At 42.9% G+C, this 27,964-nt stretch overlaps 1 protein-coding gene across 1 annotated transcript; it reads left to right on the forward strand.

Moving 5' to 3' along the window:
* Nucleotides 1–27,824, forward strand: LOC120062568 (transforming acidic coiled-coil-containing protein 1-like). Its single transcript, XM_039012642.1, has 13 exons — nt 1–683; nt 4,189–4,292; nt 9,052–10,438; nt 11,453–11,513; nt 12,269–12,461; nt 15,815–15,867; nt 17,674–17,814; nt 18,160–18,236; nt 18,390–18,433; nt 18,655–18,821; nt 24,871–24,977; nt 25,260–25,380; nt 25,642–27,824. The coding sequence occupies exons 1-13, from the start codon at nt 508–510 to the stop codon at nt 25,708–25,710; spliced, it is 2,700 nt and encodes an 899-aa protein (XP_038868570.1). The 5' UTR covers nt 1–507; the 3' UTR covers nt 25,711–27,824.
* The last annotated feature ends 140 nt before the right edge of the window (nt 27,825–27,964 follow it).

Here is a 27,964-nt window from a genome sequence, read left to right on the forward strand (position 1 = left end):
TGATGTAGACAGCATGGGAGAGAGTGAGAGTGCGAGCTAGGCAGCACTCTGGAAGCCAGCTGATCATTGCTGTGGTATTCTGACTGCCACAGAGGCAGAGAGAGAGGGAGCGTGACAGACAGTAAGAGAGAGGGTGAGTCGGAGCAAGAGAAGGCGACAGCACTGGAAGCCTCTTTCTATTCTGTCACCCTCTGAGAAAAGGTTGCCAAACAGAACATCAACAGCAGAGTGGAAGGAGCGCCTTCAGGGGAAACGGACTAACATGAAGAAGAGAACAGCCAGGAGGAGCTACTACTAAGATGTGAAGAACAACTGGTGGTTTGTTTTGCCATCTTTAAGAGGGAGAGAAGAAGATAGAAACAACTGGTTAACCATTGAAGACAACTCAAACAGATAGGGTCTATTCAGACACTACAGGACGGATTTTGTCTATCTAGACACAACGCAAGAAGATAGCGTCTACGCTATTCAGAACAAGGGAGGAAACCGAAAACAGTGCCAAGGAGGATGTCTTGGCTGTCGCCCGTGTCTTGGGCCAAGTGGACGTGGACGGCAGTCCGGGGAGCAGGGGAGGGAGAGGATGGTGAGGAGGAGGAGGGCCAGGGGGTGAAGGAGGAGGATGGACGGCTGCCCCTTGGAGGGAAGCGAGAGGAAGAGGAGGAAGATGGATCTCAAGGGTGCAGGCGAGTGTGTTTGTTGGCTACATTGGAGCCTTAAAGCATTCTAAGTGAGAGACCCACAAGGCAGCTGGAGGGAGAGAGGGGGTGTCATATGGGGGAAGGAGCGAGAGAGGGGGTGTCATATGGGGGAAGAAGGGGGAGAGGGGGTGTCATATGGGGGAAGGAGGAGGAGAGAGGGTGTCATATGGGGGAAGGAGGGGGAGAGGGGGTGTCATATGGGGGAAGGAGGGGGAGAGGGGGTGTCATATGGGGGAAGGAGGAGGAGAGGGGGTGTCATATGGGGGAAGGAGGAGGAGAGAAGGTGTCATATGGGGGAAGGAGGGGGAGAGGGGGTGTCATATTGGGGAAGGAGGGGTGTCATATGGGGGAAGGAGGGGGAGAGGGGGTGTCATATGGGGGAAGGAGGGGGAGAGGGGGTGTCATATGGGGAAGGAGGGGGAGAGGGGGTGTCATATGGGGAAGGAGGGGGAGAGGGGGGTGTCATATGGGGAAGGAGGGGGAGAGAGGGTGTCATATGGGGGAAGGAGGGGGAGAGGGGGTGTCATGGGGGAAGGAGGGGGAGAGAGGGTGTCATATGGGGGAAGGAGGGGGAGAGGTGGTGTCATATGGGGAAGGAGGGGGAGAGAGGGTGTCATATGGGGGAAGGAGGGGGAGAGGTGGTGTCATATGGGGAAGGGGGGGGGAGAGGGTGTCATATGGGGGAAGGAGGAGGAGAGGGGGTGTCATATGGGGGAAGGAGGGGGAGAGAGGGTGTCATATGGGGGAAGGAGGAGGAGAGGTGGTGTCATATGGGGAAGGAGGGGGAGAGAGGGTGTCATATGGGGAAGGAGGGGGAGAGAGGGTGTCATATGGGGGAAGGAGGGGGAGAGGGGGTGTCATATGGGGGAAGGAGGGGGAGAGAGGGTCATATGGGGGAAGGAGGGGGAGAGAGGGTCATATGGGGGAAGGAGGGGAGAGAGGGTGTCATATGGGGGAAGGAGGAGGAGAGGGGGTGTCATATGGGGGAAGGAGGGGGAGAGGGGGTGTCATATGGGGGAAGGAGGGGGAGTCATATGGGGGAAGGAGGGGGAGAGGGGGTGTCATATGGGGGAAGGAGGAGGAGAGGTGGTGTCATATGGGGGAAGGAAGGGGAGAGGGGGTGTCATATGGGGGAAGGAGGGGGAGAGGGGGTGTCATATGGGGGAAGGAGGAGGAGAGGTGGTGTCATATGGGGGAAGGAGGGGGAGAGGGGGTGTCATATGGGGGAAGGAGGAGGAGAGGTGGTGTCATATGGGGGAAGGAGGGGGAGAGGGGGTGTCATATGGGGGAAGGAGGAGGAGAGGGGGTGTCATATGGGGGAAGGAGGAGGAGAGGGGGTGTCATATGGGGGAAGGAGGAGGAGAGGGGGTGTCATATGGGGGAAGGAGGAGGAGAGGGGGTGTCATATGGGGGAAGGAGTGTGATAGTGGCACCTGCTTTGCTTTTCCACCTGTGGGGTTTGTGAGTCGGTGTAGTTCTAACGCTTCAATCACACCGACAGTGTCCTGGCGCACAATGGTGCTCAGCATCATCTGGATATGTATGCAACAAAAGTTCAACATTCACCTTCTGCTACCATTTCTGTCAGGCCGTCTACGCAGACAGTTTGACACATAGGTTCAATAAATCCAACGTATGCACCACAGCGAACGTACTGCAACTGCCTCTGCAACACAATGCTGCAAGGAAAGCGCAGCGTTTCATTGGAAATAAATGTAATTCTGGCGTACCAAAATGCAATGACGCTGCCGGTGTGATCGAAGCGTAAAGGGGGAATGAGCAGAGAGAGAGAGAGAAAGAGAAGAAAATGCATTTGACCATTACACCGTTTTGTTCTACTATGTGGTTCTTCCAAACAGACATGTCTGTTGTTGTTTTAGAGGCTTACTGGTTAATGTGTGCGTGTGTGACGTTTGTTGGAAGTATTTCACAATGCCTCAGGTACTTTGTTATTCCCCAGCACTGCAGACAGGTACAACAAGTGATATATAGCACACAATGTGCCCTCTGTCTCCTGTTCCTTGTTGGGGCAAAACACTACCCTGCCTTTGATGATAGTGTTATCACTCACGGCTTTGTGATAGCGACAGAGAGAGATGATCGTGCAGTATATATGTTTTTATAGCCGTGTTTAATTGCTATACCTATAGCACAACATTGGATCTCACAGATACTACTGCTAGTTGTTTATCAGTTGTAGCCAACTGGTTTTGCACATGACAGGTATGCAAACACATTGCATTGAATGAGTACACATACAAGAACATCTACACTAGTACACATACAAGAACATCTACACTAGTACACATACTAGAACATCTACACTAGTACACATACTAGAACATCTACACTAGTACACATACTAGAACATCTACACTAGTACACATAGTAGAACATCTACACTAGTACACATACTAGAACATCTACACTAGTACACATACTAGAACATCTACACTAGTACACATACTAGAACATCTGCACTAGTACACATACTAGAACATCTACACTAGTACACATACTAGAACATCTACACTAGTACACATACTAGAACATCTACACTAGTACACATACTAGAACATCTACACTAGTACACATACTAGAACATCTACACTAGTACACATACTAGAACATCTACACTAGTACACATACTAGAACATCTGCACTAGTACACATACTAGAACATCTACACTAGTACACATACTAGAACATCTGCACTAGTACACATACTAGAACATCTACACTAGTACACATACTAGAACATCTGGACTAGTACACATACTAGAACATCTACACTAGTACACATACTAGAACATCTGCACTAGTACACATACTAGAACATCTGCACTAGTACACATACTAGAACATCTACACTAGTACACATACTAGAACATCTGCACTAGTACACATACTAGAACATCTACACTAGTACACATACTAGAACATCTGCACTAGTACACATACTAGAACATCTACACTAGTACACATACTAGAACATCTACACTAGTACACATACTAGAACATCTGGACTAGTACACATACTAGAACATCTACACTAGTACACATACTAGAACATCTGCACTAGTACACATACTAGAACATCTGCACTAGTACACATACTAGAACATCTACACTAGTACACATACTAGAACATCTACACTAGTACACATACTAGAACATCTGCACTAGTACACATACTAGAACATCTACACTAGTACACATACTAGAACATCTGCACTAGTACACATACTAGAACATCTACACTAGTACACATACTAGAACATCTGCACTAGTACACATACTAGAACATCTACACTAGTACACATACTAGAAGATCTGCACTAGTACACATACTAGAACATCTACACTAGTACACATACTAGAATGATATTTTTACAATAGTTTGTATTTCCAGATATTCTAGTGGTATGACCTAACTCATCTGTCTTTGTCTGTTTCTCTCGCTCTCTTTCTGTCGTTCTCTCTCTTCCAGTTCGGACTCAGAGGGCCACTTTGCGACCCCAGAGGCTCAGAGTCCTGTCCACGCTCCACTCAGTGTCCCAGGAGAGCTGGAGAACCTCGCCACTGACAGAGCAGGTGAGAGCACTGCTGCTTGCCTTCAACACACAAGGACAGAAAGAGAGAAGTAGGCACAAAACATGCTGAAAATCACTTGCACGTATTTCATTAAGTTCAACAAAAAAATGAAATGAATGTTATCTATCCCCGAAGGGCAATTACTTTGGGCATGTGAGTCAGCAACAAAAACAACAACATGACATCATACAACTATATCATAATGACATACCACACAGAGCAGCTTCACAGTAAGGGATATTGTTGGGATATTATTGCACAAAATAGTCCCTCACAACATCTACAGTACATGGCATGGCCTACCACACACCCCAACCACCTCTTCAGTTCACTCCCACACCCACGCACCACTGACTGACACTCACGTGTAGAGAATGCATTAGCTGGCTGGCTTCCTTTGGAGTTTCCATGGCAACAATAGAGATTTTGTCTCTCTGTCTTGCACTTCCTGTGGGGAACCGTGTGTGTGTGTGTGTGTGTGTGTGCGCGCTATCATGGTGCTTCAACTTTTAACAGTCACCTCAGATGTGGTTTTCAATATGCTGTTTTCATAAACAAAATACCGTGTTTGGTGGAATCAAGTAGATTAGTCCTTCAGACCTTTTGATGTCGATCAATAATGTTTTCTCAACTGAAACTGCAGATTGCATTTGCTCTCAAAGGACTGCTACTGCATTAGATTAAACTACACCTACTGTAGAGCTATTTTAACTATGTTCCGTCTGACATGTGGCCAAACGGAGGGAAGTGTACCATGCCGCTGTAATTGAAGACAGATGTGCTTTGTTTGCCTACCGTACTTCTCTAGGTATCCATCTGACCGTTAGACATTCACAAAGACCATTAAAGTTACACAGCACTTAAAGCTTGATATTAAACTACACAATGACCTTATTCACACCAACAATTACGCTTGTTGTGAGAGAGAACCCACTGGGCACACACTGGTTGAATCAATGTCGTTTCCACGTCATTTCAATCACTTTACCTTGAACCAATGCAGAATAGACTGTGAATTGACGTCTGTGCCCGGTAGGAAGTCATCGGCTGAATACAGGACTTATATTTGCCATTCAGGTCAAACTGAGGGAGGCCACTCCAAAACAATAGCATGTGTGGCTCAAATAAAAGGTTAACATTGGAGAAGGGTAGAGAATTGGATCACGGCCTGCATAAGAATTGGCTTTGGACTATGGAATTCGGGAGGTCAGCCGTGAACAAAAGCAGTTGCTCCTCTTTGTTTTCAATTGTCTGTGGGAGGGGTTTCAAGTCATGAGAGTGACTTACCCTGTGAGGGATCTAGAAATATCTCCAATATATTGATCCACTTTGTATCTATGAGCCCATTACAAGTCAGTGAAGCAACAGTGGTTTTCAAATTACTCCCAGTCCCAATATTTTGAAGTAACCTACTTACAATACTTGAAACATTTCATTTCAAACCCTGTTATTGTATGATGTCCAGTAGATGTTGGCGATAATTTAGATGGTCTCAAAACTCATAGAGAGTGCATGCAATGCAACCACATACCCGCTGGATTTCAGACTGGTTTGGAAGTATTTGAGCAGGCGTAGTTTAGTTGGACAGCCGTGCTGCTTTTCACTCTGTCAAAGTTACTTTTAAATAAGTATTTCTTCGTCTCTGAGAGCTTTGTTTCGGTTCCCTCCACTGTGTTTTGATATGGGACTGTAAAAGCAAGGGGTCTGAAACTGCTTTGAGTGGGATTGCGTAGCACAGGCTAGTATGTGTCCAGGCTATCTTTGTTTGCTCACTGCCTGGGGTAGTGAAAGTGTCGTTCGTGAGCCGTGGAGTCGGAGAAGGCTGCATTCGCTGGCAGCACGCACCGAGGGAGTTGTCTTCTGTTCTATTCCACAACCACAAACATTCTCCTGATGTTTCCTCACTCCTCCTCTTGCTCACGCAGCCAGCTGCGGAGAAGATTGAACTCTAGCTCACTGGCCCGTTTTGAAATAGACTGTTCTTGGCAGCATGAAGCTAGCCTGTTCCAGGATTTGTTTGTGCTGCTTTGCTAATGGTCCCAGATCTGCTTGTGCTGTCTTGCCAATAAAGACCATATGAGTTGGCAAGACAGCACAAACAGACCTGGCAACAGGCTAGGATGAAGCTGCAAGTACTTTTAGAAATGTTTAGTAGTGTACACAAAAATAACCAACTTTGTTGTTTGTCCTACTCTCTGAATACTTAACTATCTCGGCAATAAGTAAAGTAAAAGAATGTTGTAGGATTTATAGACAGAAATAATGTCTATACGTCTATAAAGACGTATAAAGAGTGTGGTGCAATTTTAAAATGTGGTTAGTTGTTAACTGCACATTTTTCTCCGCCCCATGGCAAAACAAGTAAAATTGCATGAAATGAGTTATAAAATTGCTAAATGTTCTCTCCGCCCCATGGCAAAATGGTAAAAATTGCAGGACATTTTCTTTCAAACTAAAACATTATGGGTTCTATTTTAACAACCTAACGTAACGGCTAATCTAAGCAGGGGTGTGTCAGAAATATTTCTGCTATTTTCACTATCATAATTATCTGCGCACTTGTGAAAGGACTGGGTTTTGATGAATGCACAAGCATTCGCTCTAATATAGGGGCTAGGCCTACTGTAAATTGCATTATGGCTGAGCATGGACATGCCAAACATAGTCAATAAGCAAGTTTAAATTCATTATTGATAAGGCCTAATAAGAGAGAGAATTAATTATTTGAATCAAATTCTAAACAAAACAACAACTTGTTTTAAATAGGCTATGTCACACTTACAAACACCATCATTTCTCCCTGTGGGCATATAATATTAAAACGAGGCAGACTATGGAGGGTTTTACGAACATCCAAACTTTTCACAGTAGCAGGACAAAGCTCCAATGTAAAGAGAAGGGGAGAATGTCCACTCACGTTGTACTGCTCTCAAATAGGCCTATGTTTTATGAACATCCTGGAACCATCTTACAAATCAGATCGCACTCATTTGTTTTTTATGTTTCTAAATACAAAGTATACAGGCACCAAAAGCACATTAGGCTACTGTTGTTCCATGCGCATACGGGCAGTGTGCATCACGACTGGATAGGCTTTCAAAATTCATGCCATAACCAACTGCCTTACCGATAAAACCAGCTTTTGGTTGGTCTTAAATAAGAGAAAGTTGATTGCCAGTGTTCAGACCTGGTGAGAGAGCTTATATAACCACTCTTAACTTGGGGAATGTATTGTCTTGCCCCACTGTCTAGTCTTGTTCTACTTTAGGTCCTTAGTGCTGCTTTTGGCTACTGAAGGAAAAGAAGCGACTGCTATATTGTTTTAGGGTTGAACTAAAAACCCTAGTGCCGACAATAAGTATAACGTATATTCTGAAATATATAACTGTATTTTCCTTTATACTATGATTATTTGTATCAAATGAGTACAAAAGTACTTCTGTCCAGTGAGAGTTAGTCTTAGTATTATTGCAGTATCAGGTCCCAACTTAATAATGGCATAGTAGAGACTTTGAAAAATGATGATACTACAGCAAAACTGCTTATCAGAAATAGGTGTTCTTGATAATATAGCAATATAGCCATGTTCCCTATCTCCATTAAATATGGATTCAATAACTTAACCTTGAATTCCTGGGTACAGGGATCTGAACTTTGATGAACTGACTATAGAGCAGTTAACCAGATCTGCTCTGTCCAAGCTGTACAGATGTAGGATCTTCATTTGCAATGCAGGAAATGTAAAATGTGTTGTGTATTTGAGGTTTAAAAAGGCTTCTGCCCTTACGAAAAAAGATTGCAGAGTGCAGATATTCTGCAATTACTGCGTCCAAAATACAACAGTCGACTGCAGTTAGTGCACTTTTACTGCAGTTTCAAAACGGCAATCTTTTTTTGTAAGGGTGAAGTTTGTAATTTCCACGTTTTCAGACTTGATTTTGCCTCATGAAAAATGTATCAACCCCTTCAATAATGTCCATGATTTAAAATCCACATAATAATTCACATTTCCTGTTGCTGCAGGATTATTTTCCTACTGTAGCAAACTGGCTCAAATCAAGATCCTATATATTGTACCTCTCTTTGCGGCCCTCTTGTTCTCTCTGTCCACACGCACACACACACACACCACACCCATTCACACGTACGTAAACATACTGATGGAAAGATTTGACTTTGCTTAGTGATGATTAGCTCTAAATATTTTGAATAAGAGGATCAAAGCTACATTAAACACTGTAGCATATTAATTCTTCCACTCCACTGTATATAAATAAACTAGGGCCTTTGCTGCCCCCTGTTTCTTAGCAACAGACTGTTGCATGAAAACTGTGACGATGACGGCCATCAGGAAACATTTGTACATTCCTCTGGGCAGTGTTGCAAAAGCAACAGAAGCAACAGCTCCCTCAAGACATACACTCTCAATCTGACCTGTTAAGGTTTTTCCATATTCCCTTATTACAGTTTCCAGAACAAGCAAATGTATTGTTATGTTATTAGGCCTTTAAAGAAAAGCGTAACCATGGAAATAGATGCAACTTTATGTTACTGTGAGATTGGTAGCAACCAAGGAATATTATCATCTCTTAATATCTGTTGCAACCTGCCTTGAGAAGGCTTTTTTGTTGAAATTACATCACACTCCAAATTACATTTTTGATCATCGTCTTTTGCATTTGTGTTTTTTATTTATGTTCTGGCAGCTACTACTGGTTTTTGAGTCGACTTTTCGTATCCTCTCTCCTGCTTTCACCAGATACCCTGGAGGAGGAGGATGAACAGCTGATGGTGTCTGGCCTAGCCGGGGATCCAGCTCATAGCCTCTTTAACCAGAACATGGGCCAGGCTGAGCCCCCGTTGGCTCCTGAGGAGGAGGCCCCCGTGGACCCTAAGGAGGAGGCCCCAATGGACCCTAAGAAGGGGCCCCAAATGCTTCCCAACACAGACACTGCCGAGGTTCAACCCTCCACAGCAGACCCACCAGCACATGCCAATGGAGAAGCAATGACCAGTCCTGCTCTGAACTTAGATCTACCTGATGAGAGGCCAAATGCTACCTCTCTGGACTTGGGCCTACCTGAGGAGAAGCCACTGGCTACTTCTCTGGACTTAGGTCAACCCGAGGAAGAGAGGCCACTGTCCAGCAGCACAGAGCCAGTTTGTAATGGACACCCCATTGAGACCATCTCTGAACCGCAGGCCAAACTCACTAAAATCCCTAAAACCAAGCCCCCTTCCCTGAAGATAAAGGGAGCCCTGAGCGAGGCTAGCACACAGGGGGACGGGGACATTGACATCATCACAATCTCTAAGGCTAGCTACAACTTCGACCCGGACCAGTTTGACGACAGCTTTAACCCGTTCGCCATTGGAGGCTCCAAGATACAGAACTCCCCCCCAGCTTTTGCAGCCGATGCCCTGCCCACACTTGAGGCGCTACCTGTAAGTAGCTCCTTTCCCAAACTGGAGCCTTTGCCTGTACGTAGCTCTTCTCCACCGCTTTGTGGGACTAGCTCCTCACCTAAAATGGAGGTTGAGGAGGTCAAAGAGTTATCGTCGGAGGCATCAGAGGAGACCAAGCCTGTGAAGATGGAGTTTGGGTTAGACGAGGCAGGCGAGGTAAAGAAAACACAGCCAAGGAGGCTGGGTAAAAAGCCTGGCAGCAAGCTCGCCGCCAAGAAACCAAAGGCCAAAGCAACAACGACTGCACCTGCCCCGACGCCGACACCCGAACCAGTCGTAGCTGAACCAGTAGCAGAGCCAGTTTCAGAAACAGCTTCGGAACTGCTTTCCGTGCCATGTGCCTCCTTAAGTTTGGATGACGTTCCAATTCCCAAGTCCACTTATAAGTTTGACCCCAACCAGTGGGATGACCCTAATTTTAACCCCTTTGGGGGTGGTGGTTGCAAAATGAGCAGTTCCCCAGTTCTGCCCAAAGGATCCTACAGCTTTGATCCTCAGAACTTTGACGACTCAGCGGAACCCTTTAAGCCATCTAAACCCCTGGGCAGTGAAAACCCAACTTCCCAGGATACCCCTGAGAGGCCAGCAGAGGAAGCAGTGAAACCAAAGCTGGATCGCCCTCTAGAGGAGGAGAAGAAAATGCGCCAGCCTCCAAAGAAAAGCAAGGACAGGATCATCAAGTAAGTCCACTACACCCACAGCTCGGCATTTCAGCACGTCAATCCAAAGCATGCGTTGTGTTCCACCACTAGTGTAGCCTTCTTCAGGGTAATTCTGTTTTCAGAAATGTGCTTTGTCCTAGCAAGAAGAAAAACATGAAATTGTCTTCCTTGTCATTATCCTACAGTATGTGATATCAAGCCCTCCTTTGTGGTTTTCACACCAGTTTAAACTAGTTTTAGGTGGTGCAGCAGTTACTGGATCTCTTTTAGCCTTTTACGAAGTCACTGGCATCCTAATGTTTGGGTCAGACGCCCGCTGCCAAACCCTCAGCCCCTAGAAACCTAACTCCTTCATCTCTAATGCTGAGCAGAACACCTCTACTCACTCCTCCTTCTCTCTCCTTCATCCTTCATTCCCAAAATGTTCTCTGTGCCACCGCTGTTTCCCCTCCCTCCCTCCCATCTACCCAACCAACCTCCACTGTCTGTCTATCACGCACCCCTTCTCTGCTTCTCCTTCCACCTTGTGTTTGTTCGCCTCAGGACCACTGAACAAGTGAAGTTTCTCTGTTTTCTATTGTAAGTAGTACTCGCTCTTCCACCACTCAATCTCTCGCTTGGTATGCCGTCTTTGCTTTCTGTCCCATTGCATGTGTTGTCATGATGAGAGCTCAGTGAAGATGCTTTCAGTGACCTGCACTCCTGCTTGTTGGCACGTGAACCCTCCTTGAAAAACAAGGATTCATTAGCTAGTTGGCTATTTCCTGAACGGTTGCCTTGTTACTCTTTGCAAAGTTAAATAGCAGATTTCTATCAGCATAGGATTTTTAACAGTGCTGTAGTGTGCAACACTGACAAGACCAATGGGACCTGTAGTGTTTACAGTATAATCCATATTTAGACAACAGCTATTTATTAGATACCTGTCCTGAACAATTACATGTCAAGTAAACATGTCATCTTAGCTGAGTGCCCCAATAACCAATGCTATATTTTTTATTCACAAATCCCCTACCTGTGTTCTTCCTCTAGGAATTCTTGTAAGGTGAAGAAGTATGAAAACCAGTCCCTGGTCCTGGATGTCTGCAATCAGGTGTGTGTGTGTGTGTGTGTGTGTGTGTGTGTGTGTGTGTGTGTGTGTGTGTGTGTGTGTGTGTGTGTGTGTGTGTGTGTGTGTGTGTGTGTGTGTGTGTGTGTGTGTGTGTGTGTGTGTGTGTGTGTGTGTGCAATATCAGCTGAATATAACCTTGCTGCAGTGTCACTGCAATTGTTATTACTCAGTAGGTTACCTCATCTCATTTACACACACACACACACTTCTCTCTCATGCTGACCAGTGCCTTTCCCTTTCTCACACACTCATCAGTGTGTCTCTAGCACTGCAGTACAACCCTGGCGTGTTGACAGATGCATTACTCATCTCTCAGCACTGTTTATCAGTCTATAGAGGCCGTGTGCCATCACGTTTTTTGACCTCCCATTGTACTTCAATAGACTATCAAACTACTTCAAGTGACCCCCACATGTAACGCTTTGAAAAGCCAAACAAAAATCCTATAATATCAGAGAAGTCAAGTACTTTTTGCATGTTGAAATGCATATAGAATGCACCTTGGAATATTGCTGCATTGTTTATGATTTTTTGTTGGTAGACTTATTCTCTGAGGGTACAGTATGCACATTTTACAGATTATGGCTTTAATTATAGAATGATCTTCACCGCCTATCAGATGGAATACATTGAATTTAATACGGTAATGACAGTTAGTACCATCACATCAGTGTTCTATCTTCCTCTAGAGTCTTCTAGACTGACGGCACGCTGGCACTGCATTCTCTTGTTTACAGGAAGAGGATGCGGTGGTGTCCCAGGTTCAAGGAATGCCCCGCCGTGTTCGCCATGCCACCGATGAGGAAAAGCTGGCTTGCAGTGGCATCATGGGCCAGAAAGCCAAGGAGGAGGCCGAGGTGGAGGAAGACTCGGCGTGTGCCAAAGGCCCAGCCAACCCATCCAATGTCAAAAGCCAGGCGCTGCTGGATGGTACATTTGGTTTGCTCTCATGCAGGGGCGTCAGTTGGGTATGGCAGTCGCCTAGCTCAAGACCAAAAAATGTAAAAGTGGGCTACACTAAAGTAGACGCAAATCATTCCAATCCCGATTAAAATGTAAAGGCTGTTTAGCATATTAGCAGGCTGGCTTTAGGACCATGCAGAGCATCATCCCGCGAGAAGCTGCCAGCCTGCATGCCTTTCTCTTACTTTAAGAAAGCAGAGACAGAGTTTGCTTTGTCAGTCAGCCTTTTAGGCAGTGCACCGATTGCTTTGAATCTGATATCGGCGTTGAACTTGGCCTTGTAAGCCTCGAGGCCAGCTGTTTTATGCACAGGTTACTTTCACATTGATGTCGGCACAGGTGACACGTCCAATAGGTTAGGGGAAGATAAGCTTCCATGAAAGTAAATTGATTTAAATCTGCCCAAATAGCTATATAATTACTCGTGCCTATACAGAAATAAATACAATCTTTCAAAATACTACACCAGAGAGCATGATTTGGCCACAGTGAATCATTAGCTTCTTTTCAAAATGAGCTGTGGATCATTTTAAGCGCGCAGCAAATAGCTGATTGTTGAGTTGCAGCAGTCAGAAAAGCAATTAAATAGACCTTGGCCTATCGCAATATTTCAAAATACAATCATAGGAAAAACAGTTTAAAAATCAAATGGCTATTGCTGAAAAGAGAAGACAAAGAAAAGACAAATCTGTCTCTAGTTATCAAAATTCTCAACTCCCAATTGAGCGAACACAATTTATTGGCAAGAGCGGAGATCATTGGCCTATCCCTCGAGTGCAAGCATATTCACTGTCTTTATCATTGGATCAGTACCACTGGAAAGTTTTTTGGGGGACAATAATGTCCTTTTTTGGGGGACGTCATATTGTACAATTTGTGTCTCCCCTTTTCGTAGGCTGTAGATTTTTTGCATTCAAGACAAGGTCGTTTTCACTGATCTGTTTGTCAGTCATCAGAGTAGGCTTCTAATTTGTGTTTTATTAAAAAATATGTTGCCTAGCTATGTCTCCAGTCATATAAAGTGTAGTAGAATTGCATGAAATGTGTTTATAAAGGGCACATTTTTCCAGTGCAAAGAAAGAAGAAACATAGCTGATTAGGTCTACTCTATAGGCCCTATTCCCATTACTAGAGATTAAGGAGAGTCTGAGGACCAGATTGGCGAAAGAGATTTCCAATTTTCACTTCATATTTCACATTTGCCTTACCTTTCGTTGTGGCTGGCAACGTGACATTCTTGGTCCGCAGCGCAAATTGACCGTAAATATCACAGAAGCCAATAAGCACAAACGATTGAACAATACAAGCAATTTTTCTTCTAAAACACATTAGGCTACAATATTGAATAATATGACAATCCACAAGCAGGTGCAGACAATCAAATGGTTTATTTTCTCGTCAATACACATTAAATACCTGACAATACACAGGGAACTCCTGCTAACTAACTAACAACATACTTCATAATCAAATCATGAACGTTTACCCCTCCCTTGCTGAGGAACCATCAACTCCGTTCTCTTATGGTCGCGGGATTTGTTATCAACAACATTGAGTCACCATCAGTCAATTCTAAAAGCTTTTAGCGAATACAACCACTGACTTTTTACTCATTGCTCGTACTACGTAAACTAAGATTCAATTGGGTCCTTGGGATGTCCCTACCCCATTGAAGTTGAAATGTTAAATTGTTACAGTAAGGGTTAAGGTTAGGTAATGGTTATGGTAGGGTTATGATTAAGGTTAGGATTTAGGGTAATTTACGTAGCACGAGCAACGATGAAAAAGTTGGTGGTTGTATTCGTTAAATGATTTTGACTAGAAATATGAATTTCAGCACCCCGCGGAAGGACTGCAGTTGTACAGGACAAACATAAGTACAGTGAAGCGTATTCAGAATGTCTTTTTTTTACAGAAATCTACTGATTGTGACTCAATGTTGTTGCTAGCAAATCCCACGACCAGTTATCAAAACTCAACACCACCTCAATATAAAAGAACAGAGTTTGGGGCTCCTCAGCTACCCACCCATACGAATATAAAAGTACAGTAAAGCTATCATACAGGGTCATTCATATTATAATATAGGCTACACAGCAAGGTAACATTAGCTATCTAGTTAGCGAAACAAAATATGTTCTGCATCCTCACGTAAACGTGCTAGCTGTAGCTGACGTTTAGCTGAACCATGAGCTCTTTGGCTTACACTAGGTACCGTATTAAAGTTATCTCAGAACAAACCAGGGTTCATTTTATCAATATCGTGGACGTTATATTATGAGATCCAAGCAAATTGTGACTAGAAATGCTGATAATTCCCCGGGAGTTACTTTTGTTTGGACCTCAGTAGCTCAGTGCAGTCAAGCAAAAATAAACAGATTCAAAGCTACGGCTACAACTTCAGGTTAAAAACTAAATAAAACAAGTCTCAAAATTAAGGAAAATGTCTGTACATTTTAGCTGTTTCAAAAACATTGCTATGCTATTACTGTAAGAGTGTTGGCTCAAGGAGACAATTCTGTTTACACAGCCCTGCTTAAAGGGGGGCAACTGTCGGGCGAGTGTTGTGCGCTCTCTCTGAAGGTAGCGCTCGAGGCTTGACAAGTTCGCAAGTTTACATTGCAGTATATGTGTAGCCGAGGGACCCTAAAAGTCTGCTCGCTCAGGCATGCATTGTTCAGAACTGGCTGTTTTGCTAACAGTGATTGAGTTTAGTTATATTATTAGCTGAGTTCCTTTTGCTTTTTTAAGGAACTCAGTCGGGCTTTCAACTTACTCTTGAACGTTGTAATAGTAGCATCCACAAGGTGCAATTTCGAAACTGGGTAGTACATAAGCAGTTTTCCTCTTGTGATGTTGCAGACCTTAGAGAGCTACAGTATTTTGAACTTGTCCAGATCAACTAGCTCATGTCAGCTAACATTTTTTAGCTAGGTTTTTTTGGCCCATTGATTTTGTTGTAATGTTTGAGTCACTCAGATATCACATGAACACATATAAGATGTACAGGATGTTCCCCAATGATGGAAGGGGGACATGAGTGAAAAGCTTGTGAACCCCGGTTTTAGATGTGTCCAATAATCAAGTCATAGTCAAAGGGATTCTGCTTAAAGGGGCAAGAAAACAAACAGCTGAATGCAAGAAGCAGTCCAAGACAAAGCATAAAAGCAGCTTCTGGAGAGCCTCTTGGATTGTTGAATCTCACATTGGGTTTTACTGCCACCTATTGGCCATTGAAAATCAAGTGTTGAGTACAATAACTTTCCCTCTCCATCCCCTGATTCATGATACTGATTCAATATAATTTTTTCCCCCCTCAGGTCCACAGGCGAGGATAACACACTGTATGGATGAGAAAGACATTTGCACTTCGGTAAGTAGGCCTAGATCAGGGCTGGCCAACTTTGATGGGGGTGAGGCCACAAAGAATTTGAACTCGTCATGAGGGGCCACAGTGGCTCGTGGGTCAGCGTACCCTCATCCATACCCACACATGCAGTCAACTGACTTGTGCAATCACTCCATTTGTGCAGTTAAACTACTTAACTCTCCTAACTAAATGCATTATACCAGTAGCCAAGGCCGGTTCTAGCCTTTTCCACCTCGCCGACAAATCATTTTACTGGGCCCCTTCTTGACAGCGGAGAGAAATGTAGCATTTGTTTAAATTCTACATATTTTGCCATGGGGCGTAAAGAACATTTTGTCGTTTTAAAGCACGTTTTCTGCAATTCGACACATTTTGCCATGGGACAGAGAGAACATTTTGAAATGTTTTAACACATTTCATGCAATTATACTCATTTTGCCATGAGGTAGAGAGAAAAATAATTCTACACATTTTGCCATGACTTATGCCATATTAATATGATATCTGAGTGAGAGTGACTTGCAAAATCAATGGGGGGCCCCCCCGGAGTCAGGGCCCCTGGGCACGTGCCCTGCATGCCCGGTCAGTATTCGGCCATGATTACTATATCAGATAGCTGTCTAGACTAACTTACCAATCTAAAAATTGTTAGCTGACAAGGCTAATTGAGTGACTGTCAGTGACTAACAAAACAAGAGAAAAACTGCTGATGCACAACCAAATTTTGAAATTGCACCTTGTGTATTCTACTATTTTAACTCTCAACAGTAAGTTGAGACCCTGACCCCGAAATACATTGGGGTCGAGGGCCCCGTTTTTGGAAATTGATCCGCACACCTTAAAAAGAGGGCCTATGCGGCACACGGGCAGACAGTTACCGTAATTGCTGGACTATTAAGCGCACCTGAATATAAGCCGTACCCACTGAATTTTTTTTAAATATGTATTTTGTACATAAATAAACCGCACATGTCTATAAGCCGCAAGTGCCTACCGGTACATTGAAACAAATTAACTTTACACAGCCTTTAAACGAAACACGGCTTGTAACAAAAATAAATAGGCTTTTAAACGAAACACGGCTTGTAACAAAAATAAATAGGCTTTAACGAAACACGGCTTGTAACAAAAATAAAAAAAATAGCAGTAAATAGTAGCCTACCAAGAAAGTCAAACTTCATTGCGGTGGCGATTGTTTTGGCTTTCAGTCGGATCTGCACAGTTGAAACACCTCGGCTGTCTGCTCTCTGTGTGTTGACCCAGTCTTCAAGCTCATTTTCTAGTTCGGGCCTTCTGCTTTTCTTCCCTCTGAAAGCTTTTGTTGTCTTTTTGCACTGAGTCAGTTCCTCACGCTGCTGTTTCCAACGTCTTATCATCGACTCATTAAGGCCAAGCTCCCGTGCAGCAGCTCTATTTCCTTTTCCAACAGCCAGATCGATCGCCTTCAACTTGAAGCTGCATCATATGCATTTCTCCGTGTCTTTGCCATGATGAGGGTGACAAAATGACTACCGTAATCAGAATGATGGGAAGTTTGAGCGCGCTCGATTTACGTCACATTATGTGACGGTGCTCAGTTTTTTGGCGGCGTGAATCTTGTGAAAAAAATAAAAATAATCATAAATTAGCCACGCCATTGTATAAACCGCGAGGTTCATAGCGTGGGAAAAAAGTAGCGGCTTATAGTCCGGAAATTACGGTACCCATCCCTGGACTAGATCTTTTGATTTGTTAGTTGTCATAATTTGTCAATAGAAGCCCGTTTGCATTAGAGACCAGACTGACATGTTTTGTCCTTGGTGTCTACAGAGTGAAGAGCTGTCAATCACCCCAGGGCCAAAGTTGATTGGCTGTGAGGGTCACGATGATAAAGGCAGTCCTTCCTCCCTGGAGACCATATCGCAAAGTGAGATGGACAAAGCAGCAGTGCTCACCTTGATCAGAGAGGAGGTACAGTAACTGACTGATTAAACCTGGGTCGTGATCATTAGGCACCAAACAGAAATAGGGAGGGACTACTTTGACTAATAAGAAATGCACATTTTTCAATAAAAACATTTCCACATTTCCCATTGCCTGCCCTAATGAACACAACCTAGGTAACACCAAGCTAGCCCTCTGAGCTAAAGGCTCAGTTCCTTGATTGCAGACTGTCACTGTAATACTCAACACATACTACAGTACTTCTGTTAAATTATACGATAGTCAACATGCTTAAATAATCAACAAGTAGCAAGCAAATGGATGCCTGGCTGTCAAGCCTCTTCTAACCCTAGAGTGATTTCTCCCCAACAGATAATCACTAAAGAGATAGAAGCCAATGAATGGAAGAGAAAGTATGAAGAAAGCCACATGGAGGTGTTAGAGATGAGGTATTATATGGCGCTGTTGCTTTAGTTTGCCATAATTCAAAGATAATCATATTTAGAATATAACAGAGACAAACTCACAAGAAACCTTTTAGACTGAAAATAAACCTTTTCATTTTTATTCATATTTCTCCTGTGTTTATCTGTCTCTTGTAGGAAAATAGTGGCAGAGTACGAGAAAACCGTTGCACAGATGATTGGTAAGTTCTTGAGGAGTTCATTTTATCTGCACTGATATGAAATCATGGGATAGGTGAAAGCAATATGGTGGATGTCTACCAGCTTATGGCTTTCACCAGCCCATTTAATTCCACATCAGTGCAAATCCATGGAACTAAACGATAATAACAAGCCTATTTAGACTATTGAGACACACCATTGTTTGGATGTCCCTCAACTGTCTGACCTGTGACCTTTACAGAGGACGAGCAGCACAAGAGGAGTGTCCTGGGCTCCCAGAAGAGCGTCCAGCAGGTGATCCTGGAGCGGGACCAGGCCCTGGCTGACCTCAACTCTGTGGAGCGCTCACTCTCTGACCTCTTCAGACGCTACGAGAACATGAAGACCGTCCTGGAAGGCTTTAAGAAGGTAGGCTACGTGTTAACACTAGACTAGAGAGAAGGTTTAAGAATGTGAGTGTGAGTGAGCACGTGGTGCCACGGAGCTGAGCAGACATTGACAAACCGAGCTCTTCAAAGTTATTCCATTATTACCTAAATAACAACGTTGAAACAATATTCTAACATCAGCTGATAAATTGTCAAGTACTTACCTTCCCAAAGAGCCATTGACCTCCGACCAAGAGGCAAGAAGGACGACCAAAACGTTGTTGATTCCCAAGATAACGATAATGCTACAGCTAGCAAGATTAGCATTAGCCCTCATAACCCAGACGACAGTTCCAGACTGTTGCTCTCGGCAGCCTCGCAATGCTGGCTACTCTCCTCCGGGAAATTCAGGATGGTAACAAAGGTCTTTCTCTGAAAATTGACAAGAAATCGGCTGAACTCCATTCTTCCATTGACGACCTGAAATCCTCCATGAATGATCTCCTTTTGAGAACGACTGAGGCTGAGTTGCTCATTAGCACAGTTGAAGATACCATCACTCGACATGACCAGGTTCTGATACAACTGCAGAAGGACAATGCCTACCTCAAAAACAAGGTAGACCAGATGGAGAACCAGAACAGACGTAGTAATATCTGTGTGGTGGGATTGAAAGAGGACAGCGAGGGCCGTGACCCGGTCCGTTTCTTCACTCAATGGATCCCTGATGTCCTAGGCATAATCAACTTCACCAAGCCGTTGGAAATCGAACGCGCCCACAAAACGTCAGCGCAGAAACCCCGGCCAGATGAGCCCCCACGGGCCATCCTGATCAGGTTCCTCCGTTTCCAGGATAGAGAGAAGATACTGCAACTCGCAAGAGCCAGAGGGGACATCACTATCGATGGCAAGCGGGTCAGCCTTTTCCCGGATATGAGCGCGGTTCTCGAGGGGTCAGACCTGCCGCCAAAGCACTGAAGGAGAAGAACATCACCAACTACCTCATCCACCCTGCGCGGATGAAAGTTCAGTACAAAGGCCGAAGCCATCTCTTCAACACACCGGGAGAAGTGTTCACTTTTCTCAAAGAACTGAACCGTGTCTGAACCAGGATGGTCTCTCTGGGGGATAAGATGCAGTTTTTTTGTTTTTTCTTATCCGTGCTGTCCTGGGACTGAACTGCTGATATCTTCTTGGAATTTGGATCCGTTTACCCCGCTATCCGATCACTATAATTGATTTGTACATTTTCAACTAACTGTTTTTTTCCCCCGGGGTGAGTTCTATTACATTTACAGGAGAGTATATTTTGGTTTAGTCAATATCCACTGGGCGAAGCAAATTAGTGGGCTTAGGCCCACTGCTTTCCCCCCCATTTATGTTTCTCCTCTCCTGAAAAGAGACTCAAGCAGCCCTTACTGTGGGCAGTAAATATTCAGCCATAATGTCTATTCACAACGTTTGTTTTCAACTTAGAGAGCTCTCTGGTTTTAGTTTACGCCAAGGTTTAGCTAGTAAGAGCAAGATGGAAAGCGAGCAACAACGTATCTCTACAGGTGTATTCATGTTTGATTGTTGGGATTGTTGTTTTAGTCCGACAATCGGGGTGGGTGGGATTCTTTATTTTTTTTTCTTCTATTTCCTTCCTAAAGAGACACATAGGTCACTTCTGTGTTCAAACCAAAGTTGAAACATTTCCTGACTATTTACATATGAGAGATCTCCATTCAGTTACATATTTGAAACCCAACCTATGCTTAATCCAATAAAATATGTCACATTCAACGTAAAAGGTCTTAACAGCCCGATTTAAGAGGAAAAGAGTCTAATCATACCTTAAGAAATTTAAGGCTGACATTGTGTTTTTACAAGAAACCCATCTTACAGCCAGTGAACACAAGAAATTGAAGAGGGAATGGGTAAGACAAGTTTTTGTGTCTCCAAAGCAAGAGGAACTGCAATTTTGATAAGTAGACACATCCCCTTCTGCGTCAACAACACCATCTCTGATCCCTCGGGCAGGTTTCTTTTGGTGCAGGGGCATATGTTTTCAGAGTCTTGGACCCTATTGAATATTTATGCTCCTAACTTCGATGGCCATATGTTTATTCAGAATGTCTTCCTTCAGGTTGCTCAAGCACCACCAGGATGGCTACTGGTTGGAGGAGATTTTCATTTTTGTTTAGATACAGTTCTTGATAGGTCCTCTGATAAACCCTCACTTCTTACCAAAGCCGGCAAGCTCACCGTGTCATTCATGAAAGATCTTAATTTGCTAGACATCTGGAGACAGTTGCACCCACAGGATAGGGACTACTCTTTTTATTCACACCCACACAACACACACACACACGCATAGATAACTTTTTACTATCGACCCAACTGTTTCATAGAGTGTTAGATATCGAGTACCTCCCCAGATTGCTTAGTGACCATTCTCCTCTGGTATTATCAATCTCCATTCCTACCAAGGTGAATGGAGCATATAGATGGAGACTAAATTCTACACTCCTAAAGCAACCTGAATTTTGTGCATTCATCAAAGAGCAGATCAATATTTTTACTTTGACAAACAAACCCTCCACTCCTGACAGTTTCATTCTTTGGGACACATTGAAGGCCTATCTGAGGGGACAGATCATTTCCTATACTAAAGGGCTGAAGAGAAAACACAGTGCGGAACTGAATGTCCTTGAATCTGAAATCTCTAACCTACCAAAGAGGCCCGACTAAAGATCTATATCTATATTTTGGTAAATAAAAAACTGAAATATAATATTCTGAACACATATCAAGCTGAAAGGGCCATCACTAAATCAAAACAGCGTTATTACGAGCTTAGAGAGAAAGCACACAAAGTGTTGCCATGGCAACTGAAAGCAGAGGAAAGTAAGAGGACAATTAATGCTATAGAAACTCTTACTAATGAGATATCTTTCGACCCTACTGAAATTAATGATACTTTTAAGAAATATTACGAAGACCTCTACACTTACCAATCAAGCGATGATCTATCAGAGATCGACTCCTTTCTCTCCACTCTCAACCTCCCATGCCTGTCAGAGGAAGACAGAGAGCGCCTGAGTGAACAGTTCTCAGTTCCTGAATTGTTGGAGGCCATTAAATCCTTACCTTCTAATAAATCTCCTGGGGAGGATGGCTTCCCTCCAGAGTTCTATAAAGAATTTAGGGAGCTGTTGGTCCCCTACCTTATGGAGGTACTTAAAAAAGCTGGGGAAGACAACTACTTTCCAGAGTCTTTCTCTCAAGCAGTGATTACTGTAATCCACAAGAAAGGGAAAAACTCGCTAAAGTGCGCCTCCTATAGACCAATCTACCTCCTTAAACACGGATTGTAAACTGGTCACCAAGATGCTATCTATGAGACTGGAGTGATGTCTTCCCCTGTTGGTCAACCCAGATCAGACTGGCTTCATAATTAATAGATTGTCCTCCAATAATCTCAGAAGGTTCTTTGATATAATTCACCCTGCTAACAAAAACAAAATACCTAGTGTCGCAGTCTCCCTCGACTCTGAAAAGGCCTTTGATAGGGTTGAATGGCCATACCTCTTTCGCGTCTTGGAAAAGTTTGGTTTAGGTACCGTGTTTGTAAATTTGATAAAATCACTCTACAAATCTCCTAAAGCTATGATTGCCCAGAACACTCCCTCTCTCACTTGCAGATCCTACTACAGTGTTATAGTTCTTTCTCTGGATATAAGGTCAATTTTGATAAAAGCGAAATCTTACCATTGTCTGTCTTTGACCACCATACCATCAAGCACAAGTTTCCTTTTAGATGGTCACCTATGGGCTTCACATATTTGGGCATAATGGTGGATGGTAACCTGAACAACCTATATAAACTCCATCTGGCCAGCTTGTTGCAAAAGGTGGAGGGTGACCTTTGTAAATGGATGGACTTGCCTCTCACTCTACTGGGTAGAATCAATGTAATTAAAATGAATGTCCTGCCCAGATTTCTATATTTGTTTCAATCTCTCCCTATCCCTGTTCCCGCAGCATTCTTTTCCTCTCTCGACAAGCTGACCAGACGGTTTATCTGGCACGGCAAAACCCCTAGGGTTGGCCTGGATAAACTGACCCTTGATTACGGTCAAGGGGGCTTAAACCTCCCCAATTTTAGAATGTACTACTGGGCTGCACAGTCTAGGTTTCTGGCTCAGAGGTTTGACAATGGTCCCTCTCCCTCATGGTTGAACATTGAAAAGTTTGAGGTAAATGATGACACTGGGGCAGAATTGTTTTACAAATGGGATAGAAAATCTATAAAAAACATCACAGACAACACTTGAATCATACATTCTGTCCTGCCATGGTGCAAACTGCATGAGCTGTTCAGACGAGAGGGATTTCTTTCCCCTAAAACCCCTTTATGGAACAATAGATTGATCCCTATGTTTTTCCAGAATAGTAACTTTAGACCATGGTGTGATAAGGGTATCACTCTTCTCGAACAGTGTTACGAGGAGGGAGTTCTTATGTCTTTTGAACAGCTGAAACAGAAATATCACTTGCCTAACAGGGACTTCTTTAGCTACCTACAACTACGAAACTTTATTAGGGTGACTCTCAAGGGACAATGGAACCTACCTAAGGTGTCACCTATTGAACAACTCTGCCATGCAGACCAACCACTGTTCAAGACCATTTCCCGTGTTTACGATGCTCTTATGTCAGGACTAACACTGCCTGAGCTAGATAAACCCCGACTTAGATGGGGAAAAGATCTGGGTATTGATCTTGATGAGGGTCTATGGAGTGACCTATGCAGGGATGGTGTTACATCCACATTGAACTCCAGATACAGACTGATCTAGTTTAATTTCCTCCATCAGCTCTATATCACCCCATCTAGACTGCACAAGTTCAACCCTGATATCTCCTCCCTATGTTTTAGATGTGGCTCAGATGAAGGAACATTCCTCCATTCCACTTGGCAGTGTTTAAAACTACACGGTTTCTGGCAGGGGGTATACAATAACATATCCTCAATTCACGGGGTTGCCTTCCCTATAGACCCGGAGGTCTGTCTACTGGGTAACTGTACTAACTCCAATCTTAGGCAAAGTCATACTATAAAGCTAACAGAAATATTGCTAGCGATTGCCAAGAAATGTATTGCCTTGAAATGGAAATCGGATTCCTCCCTGCCAGTTGCAATGTGACTATCGGAAGTTAATAGTTGTATCCCACTGGAGAAAATCACTTACTGCTTGAGGAATAAGTTAGAGACATTTTACAGAATTTGGCAACCTTTTATTGACTATATGGAGAATCTCCCCTCACATCACATTGATTAAATCTCTATATAATCCTTATATAATGTTTCACACGTAATGTATAATATGTAGCTTACGGCAGGTGACCATATGATCCAATGTCTCATTATTATTTATTTTACTCTTTATTATGACTTATTTATTGTATGTTTGTATATACAATTATTATTTTTTTGTTACGCTCGTCTGTTACTGTCACTTTGTCCTTTTGCTGTCTAATATCTTTTCACTTTTGTTTTGAATGTTCTTAATTGAAAAATGCAAAAATACAATATAAAAAATTCAAAAAAATTGTGACCCATTGGGCAAAAACTGTTTTAATCAATGTTGTTTTCACGTCATTTCAACCCCAAAAATTGATGTGATGACTTGGAAACTAATTGGATTTGCTAAAAGTATTCAACGTAAGGGAATTTCGTCTTTTTTTCATCCAACTTTTAATTTAAATCCAATGACATGGCAATTTTTTGTTGTTGATTTCACATTGAATCACGTTAGATGACAACTCAACCAAATGTAAATCAAACTAGACGTTGTACTTAACCTTTTGTACTTGATGTTTTTATAATTTTATTGATGTTATGATGTACAGAGTCCTTTAATGTTTGGAAAAGCACTTATTAATGGGATGAAATGGTATTATTAGCATCACTGTTTTTTCTGTATCTGACTGTTGCTTGCAAAATTACTATCTGTAATGGAGATACAAGGTTATTCAGTTCTCCGTTTTTTTCTGTCTGTGTGCGTGTGTGCGTGTGCGTGCGTGCGTGCGTGCGTGTGCAGAATGAAGAGGTGCTGAAGAAGTGTGCCCAGGAGTACCTGGTCCGCGTCAGACAGGAAGAACAGAGATACCACACACTCAAGATCCACGCAGAGGAAAAACTAGACAAGTAACGATAGTCTAGTATTTCTTGTGTCTTGACTGCTTTTTCAGCAGACGTTTTATATGATTTGAGTCTCGACTCTAGGGATTGAGACGGTAAATGTTTCAATGTGAAATATCTGATCATTATAAATATATCACTTTATCTAGTCTATTGTTCATTTGGCTACAATGTACTTTTGAGGCGAGGGACATTATCTTTCTATGGTTCACTCTCTCATTTCTTTGTGAGGTCTTCTTTTTTTCTTTCTTTTCTTTCTTTAATGTTCCGCTCTCTGCTGTGTTGCAGAGCAAATGAAGATATCGCCCAAGTGCGCTCCAGAGCCGACTCAGAGAGTGTGGCTCTTCATGCCAGCCTGAGGAAGGAGCAGATGAAGGTGGACTCTTTGGAGAGAGCCCTCCATCAGAAGGTACTTGACTTGACATGAGTTAAATTGACTTGGCTTGACTTTATCCCTAAGGGAAAATGTGTCTGTAGGAATCATTGATAGTAAAAGAATAACTGGATACAAGAATTACGTTAGTTATCAATGGTTCCAAATGAGAAGCACAAAATGGCGCATTTCGACCAGGAAGTGTTTCATGATGTCCCATTTGTTAGTCACAAAAAAACAATTTAAATGCTGAGTCTTTGATTGAACAATCTCTACCTATCTCTCTATTCTTCACAGAACCAAGAAATTGAGGAGCTCACGAAAATCTGTGACGAACTAATAGCAAAGCTCGGAACGTTGGACTGATACCTGATATCATGAACTTTGGAGTTCTTGGATGTACTGTTCCACCAACATCTCTCCGCTCTGCCTTACCGTTGCAGCCAAGGCCTAACCATCCCCACCACTAGTAAACGACTGTCCACACATCAACACAATCTGAACCCGTCTCTGCTATTATAACTTATACACACAGGGAGTGACGGCGGTATTCACCCGCTGTCTCTCGAATGGAACCAATAAACTGCGAAACAGCTATGAGTATATGTTTTTTATGACCAATTGAAGTATTGATGTGGCAAATTGTAATGTGCATGTGCAGCTGTTATACGCATGTGGGGCCAAATCGTAACTTTTGCATAAATAAAGCATAGTATGGACATTACTGTCGATTTCTCCCTGTCGTGGGACTATGTGAGGGATCTGCTTGTAAGTTGCGTTGCGTACTGTGGGGTGTGTTTGTAAAGTATGTTCCACATCATGGATGATCAGTTTTGAAGAATGAGACAGAGACGTGTGATCCAGAAAGGGTTTGGGGGACATTCTTCTGCTGATACAGGGAAAGAGATCAACAATCAATCAGTTGGTGGCTCTCGTTTTGCAATCGCTTGCGTTCCACGGGTTTAGACTTTACACAATCATTCTGCTGCTATTCTAGTAACTACTAGAGATGGAGAGCGATCCATTTTTTGTTTTATAGAGTTACCGATTCGATCTACTCTCATTTTATCTTCTATTGTTTTGTACCTTTCTTTAGGTAGGACATGCTTTTAGCGGTATGCTAGTATACGTTTTTTTTTTTTATCGATCAAGGGATTGCACATTTATTTTAATAACTATGAAGCTTCTTGTTATTTGATATCAACTTCAAACTGCAGTTTGTGGTCGATGCTCTAGATCTTTTATGTAGCTCCATGAGATATACTCTATACTGTATACCCATATTAATTATTATTATAGTTTGAAGGCAAAGCACACGTGTTTCATGTGTACAGCATATGTTAAAGTATCTTTGTTTGCTCATGTCTGTTATCACCACATGTCTGGAGGAGGTGCTTGGTTTTCTGTATTAACAATGCAACATTATTTGGAAAAACTCTTGTTACCGTATTCGTTGTTTGAACAAATATGTTTTGTTATATAGACAATATAGGCTTTAATCCATATTCCTTGTGTCTTACCCCTTAGCTCATGTGGCTGAACAAAAGAGCACTATGACAAGAATATCTTAACAAATCCATCAACGGAGTAGTGACATATCCTGTTTATAATTGTACTTTTGCTCTCTTTAAGAATCGTTTGAAACTGACATGTTTTGTTTTCATCTTTCCTTTAGCTAGACACAGCATAGGGAGCTGTGGTTGTAAGCTTGGCTTTCTGCAGTGCAGCCACAGTTAAGTTTCTCTACATGACCTTTGGAAAACAGAACAAATATTTTCTACCATCTCCATAATACTTGAGTTGCCAAATCTTTCCCTTGCCCTCAAAGCCCATCACTGTTAATGTTGTAGGCTCTGAGAATAACTTTAGCAGAAAACACTAATTATTATGACAGATTATGACGGATCTGTAAACTATATACTAATGCAGATGTGGATTCTTGTTTAGATAGATGTTCTCAGAGCGAACAAAAAGATAACTGGTGGCCAAACAGCACAACGACTAGTTCCTTTAATGTTATGGCAATGTAGAGGACTGGTTCCTTTCAACCTTTAGGACTACAAGGACCTACAGTACAGTATGTGGACATGGAACTGTCCCCAAGCCCACTTTAGGTGCTACCTAACTGAGTCATAGTTTGGGAGCCATTGCCTTATCATACCTGTTTCATGAATCCTCATCATCCTCCTCATCATCATCAGTACCTTCAACTGCCAAATGTTATTATTGTGCCAAATAAAGGGGTTTCAGGAGGAGGTATCATGACTTAAAGGTCTGACTTTGAAGTTGCTTGTCATTCTATCACTGCAGTATGTGTACATTTATATTGTATGAAAATAATATAATTTTATTGGATTGTTCATACAGTATTTGTAAAGTGGAGGAACGAAACGTGCACAGATTCTATGATGTTTACTGATTGATATATATATTTTTTGTGCAGAAGGCATTTCCTGAATAAAAATGATCATTATTGTGAACTTTTTTTACTTCAGTAAAACTTTTAGGCTGGGATTTAAATTCGAGGCACTCTATAGAGTAGCGCACTGCACAGCCGATGTGCCTAAAGGCAATTTCCCTGACGTTCATGGAGATCACATTCACAGTAAATGCTGCGCAT

The sequence above is a fragment of the Salvelinus namaycush genome, chromosome 2 (genome assembly GCF_016432855.1).
Source record: "Salvelinus namaycush isolate Seneca chromosome 2, SaNama_1.0, whole genome shotgun sequence".
NCBI lineage: Eukaryota > Metazoa > Chordata > Actinopteri > Salmoniformes > Salmonidae > Salvelinus > Salvelinus namaycush.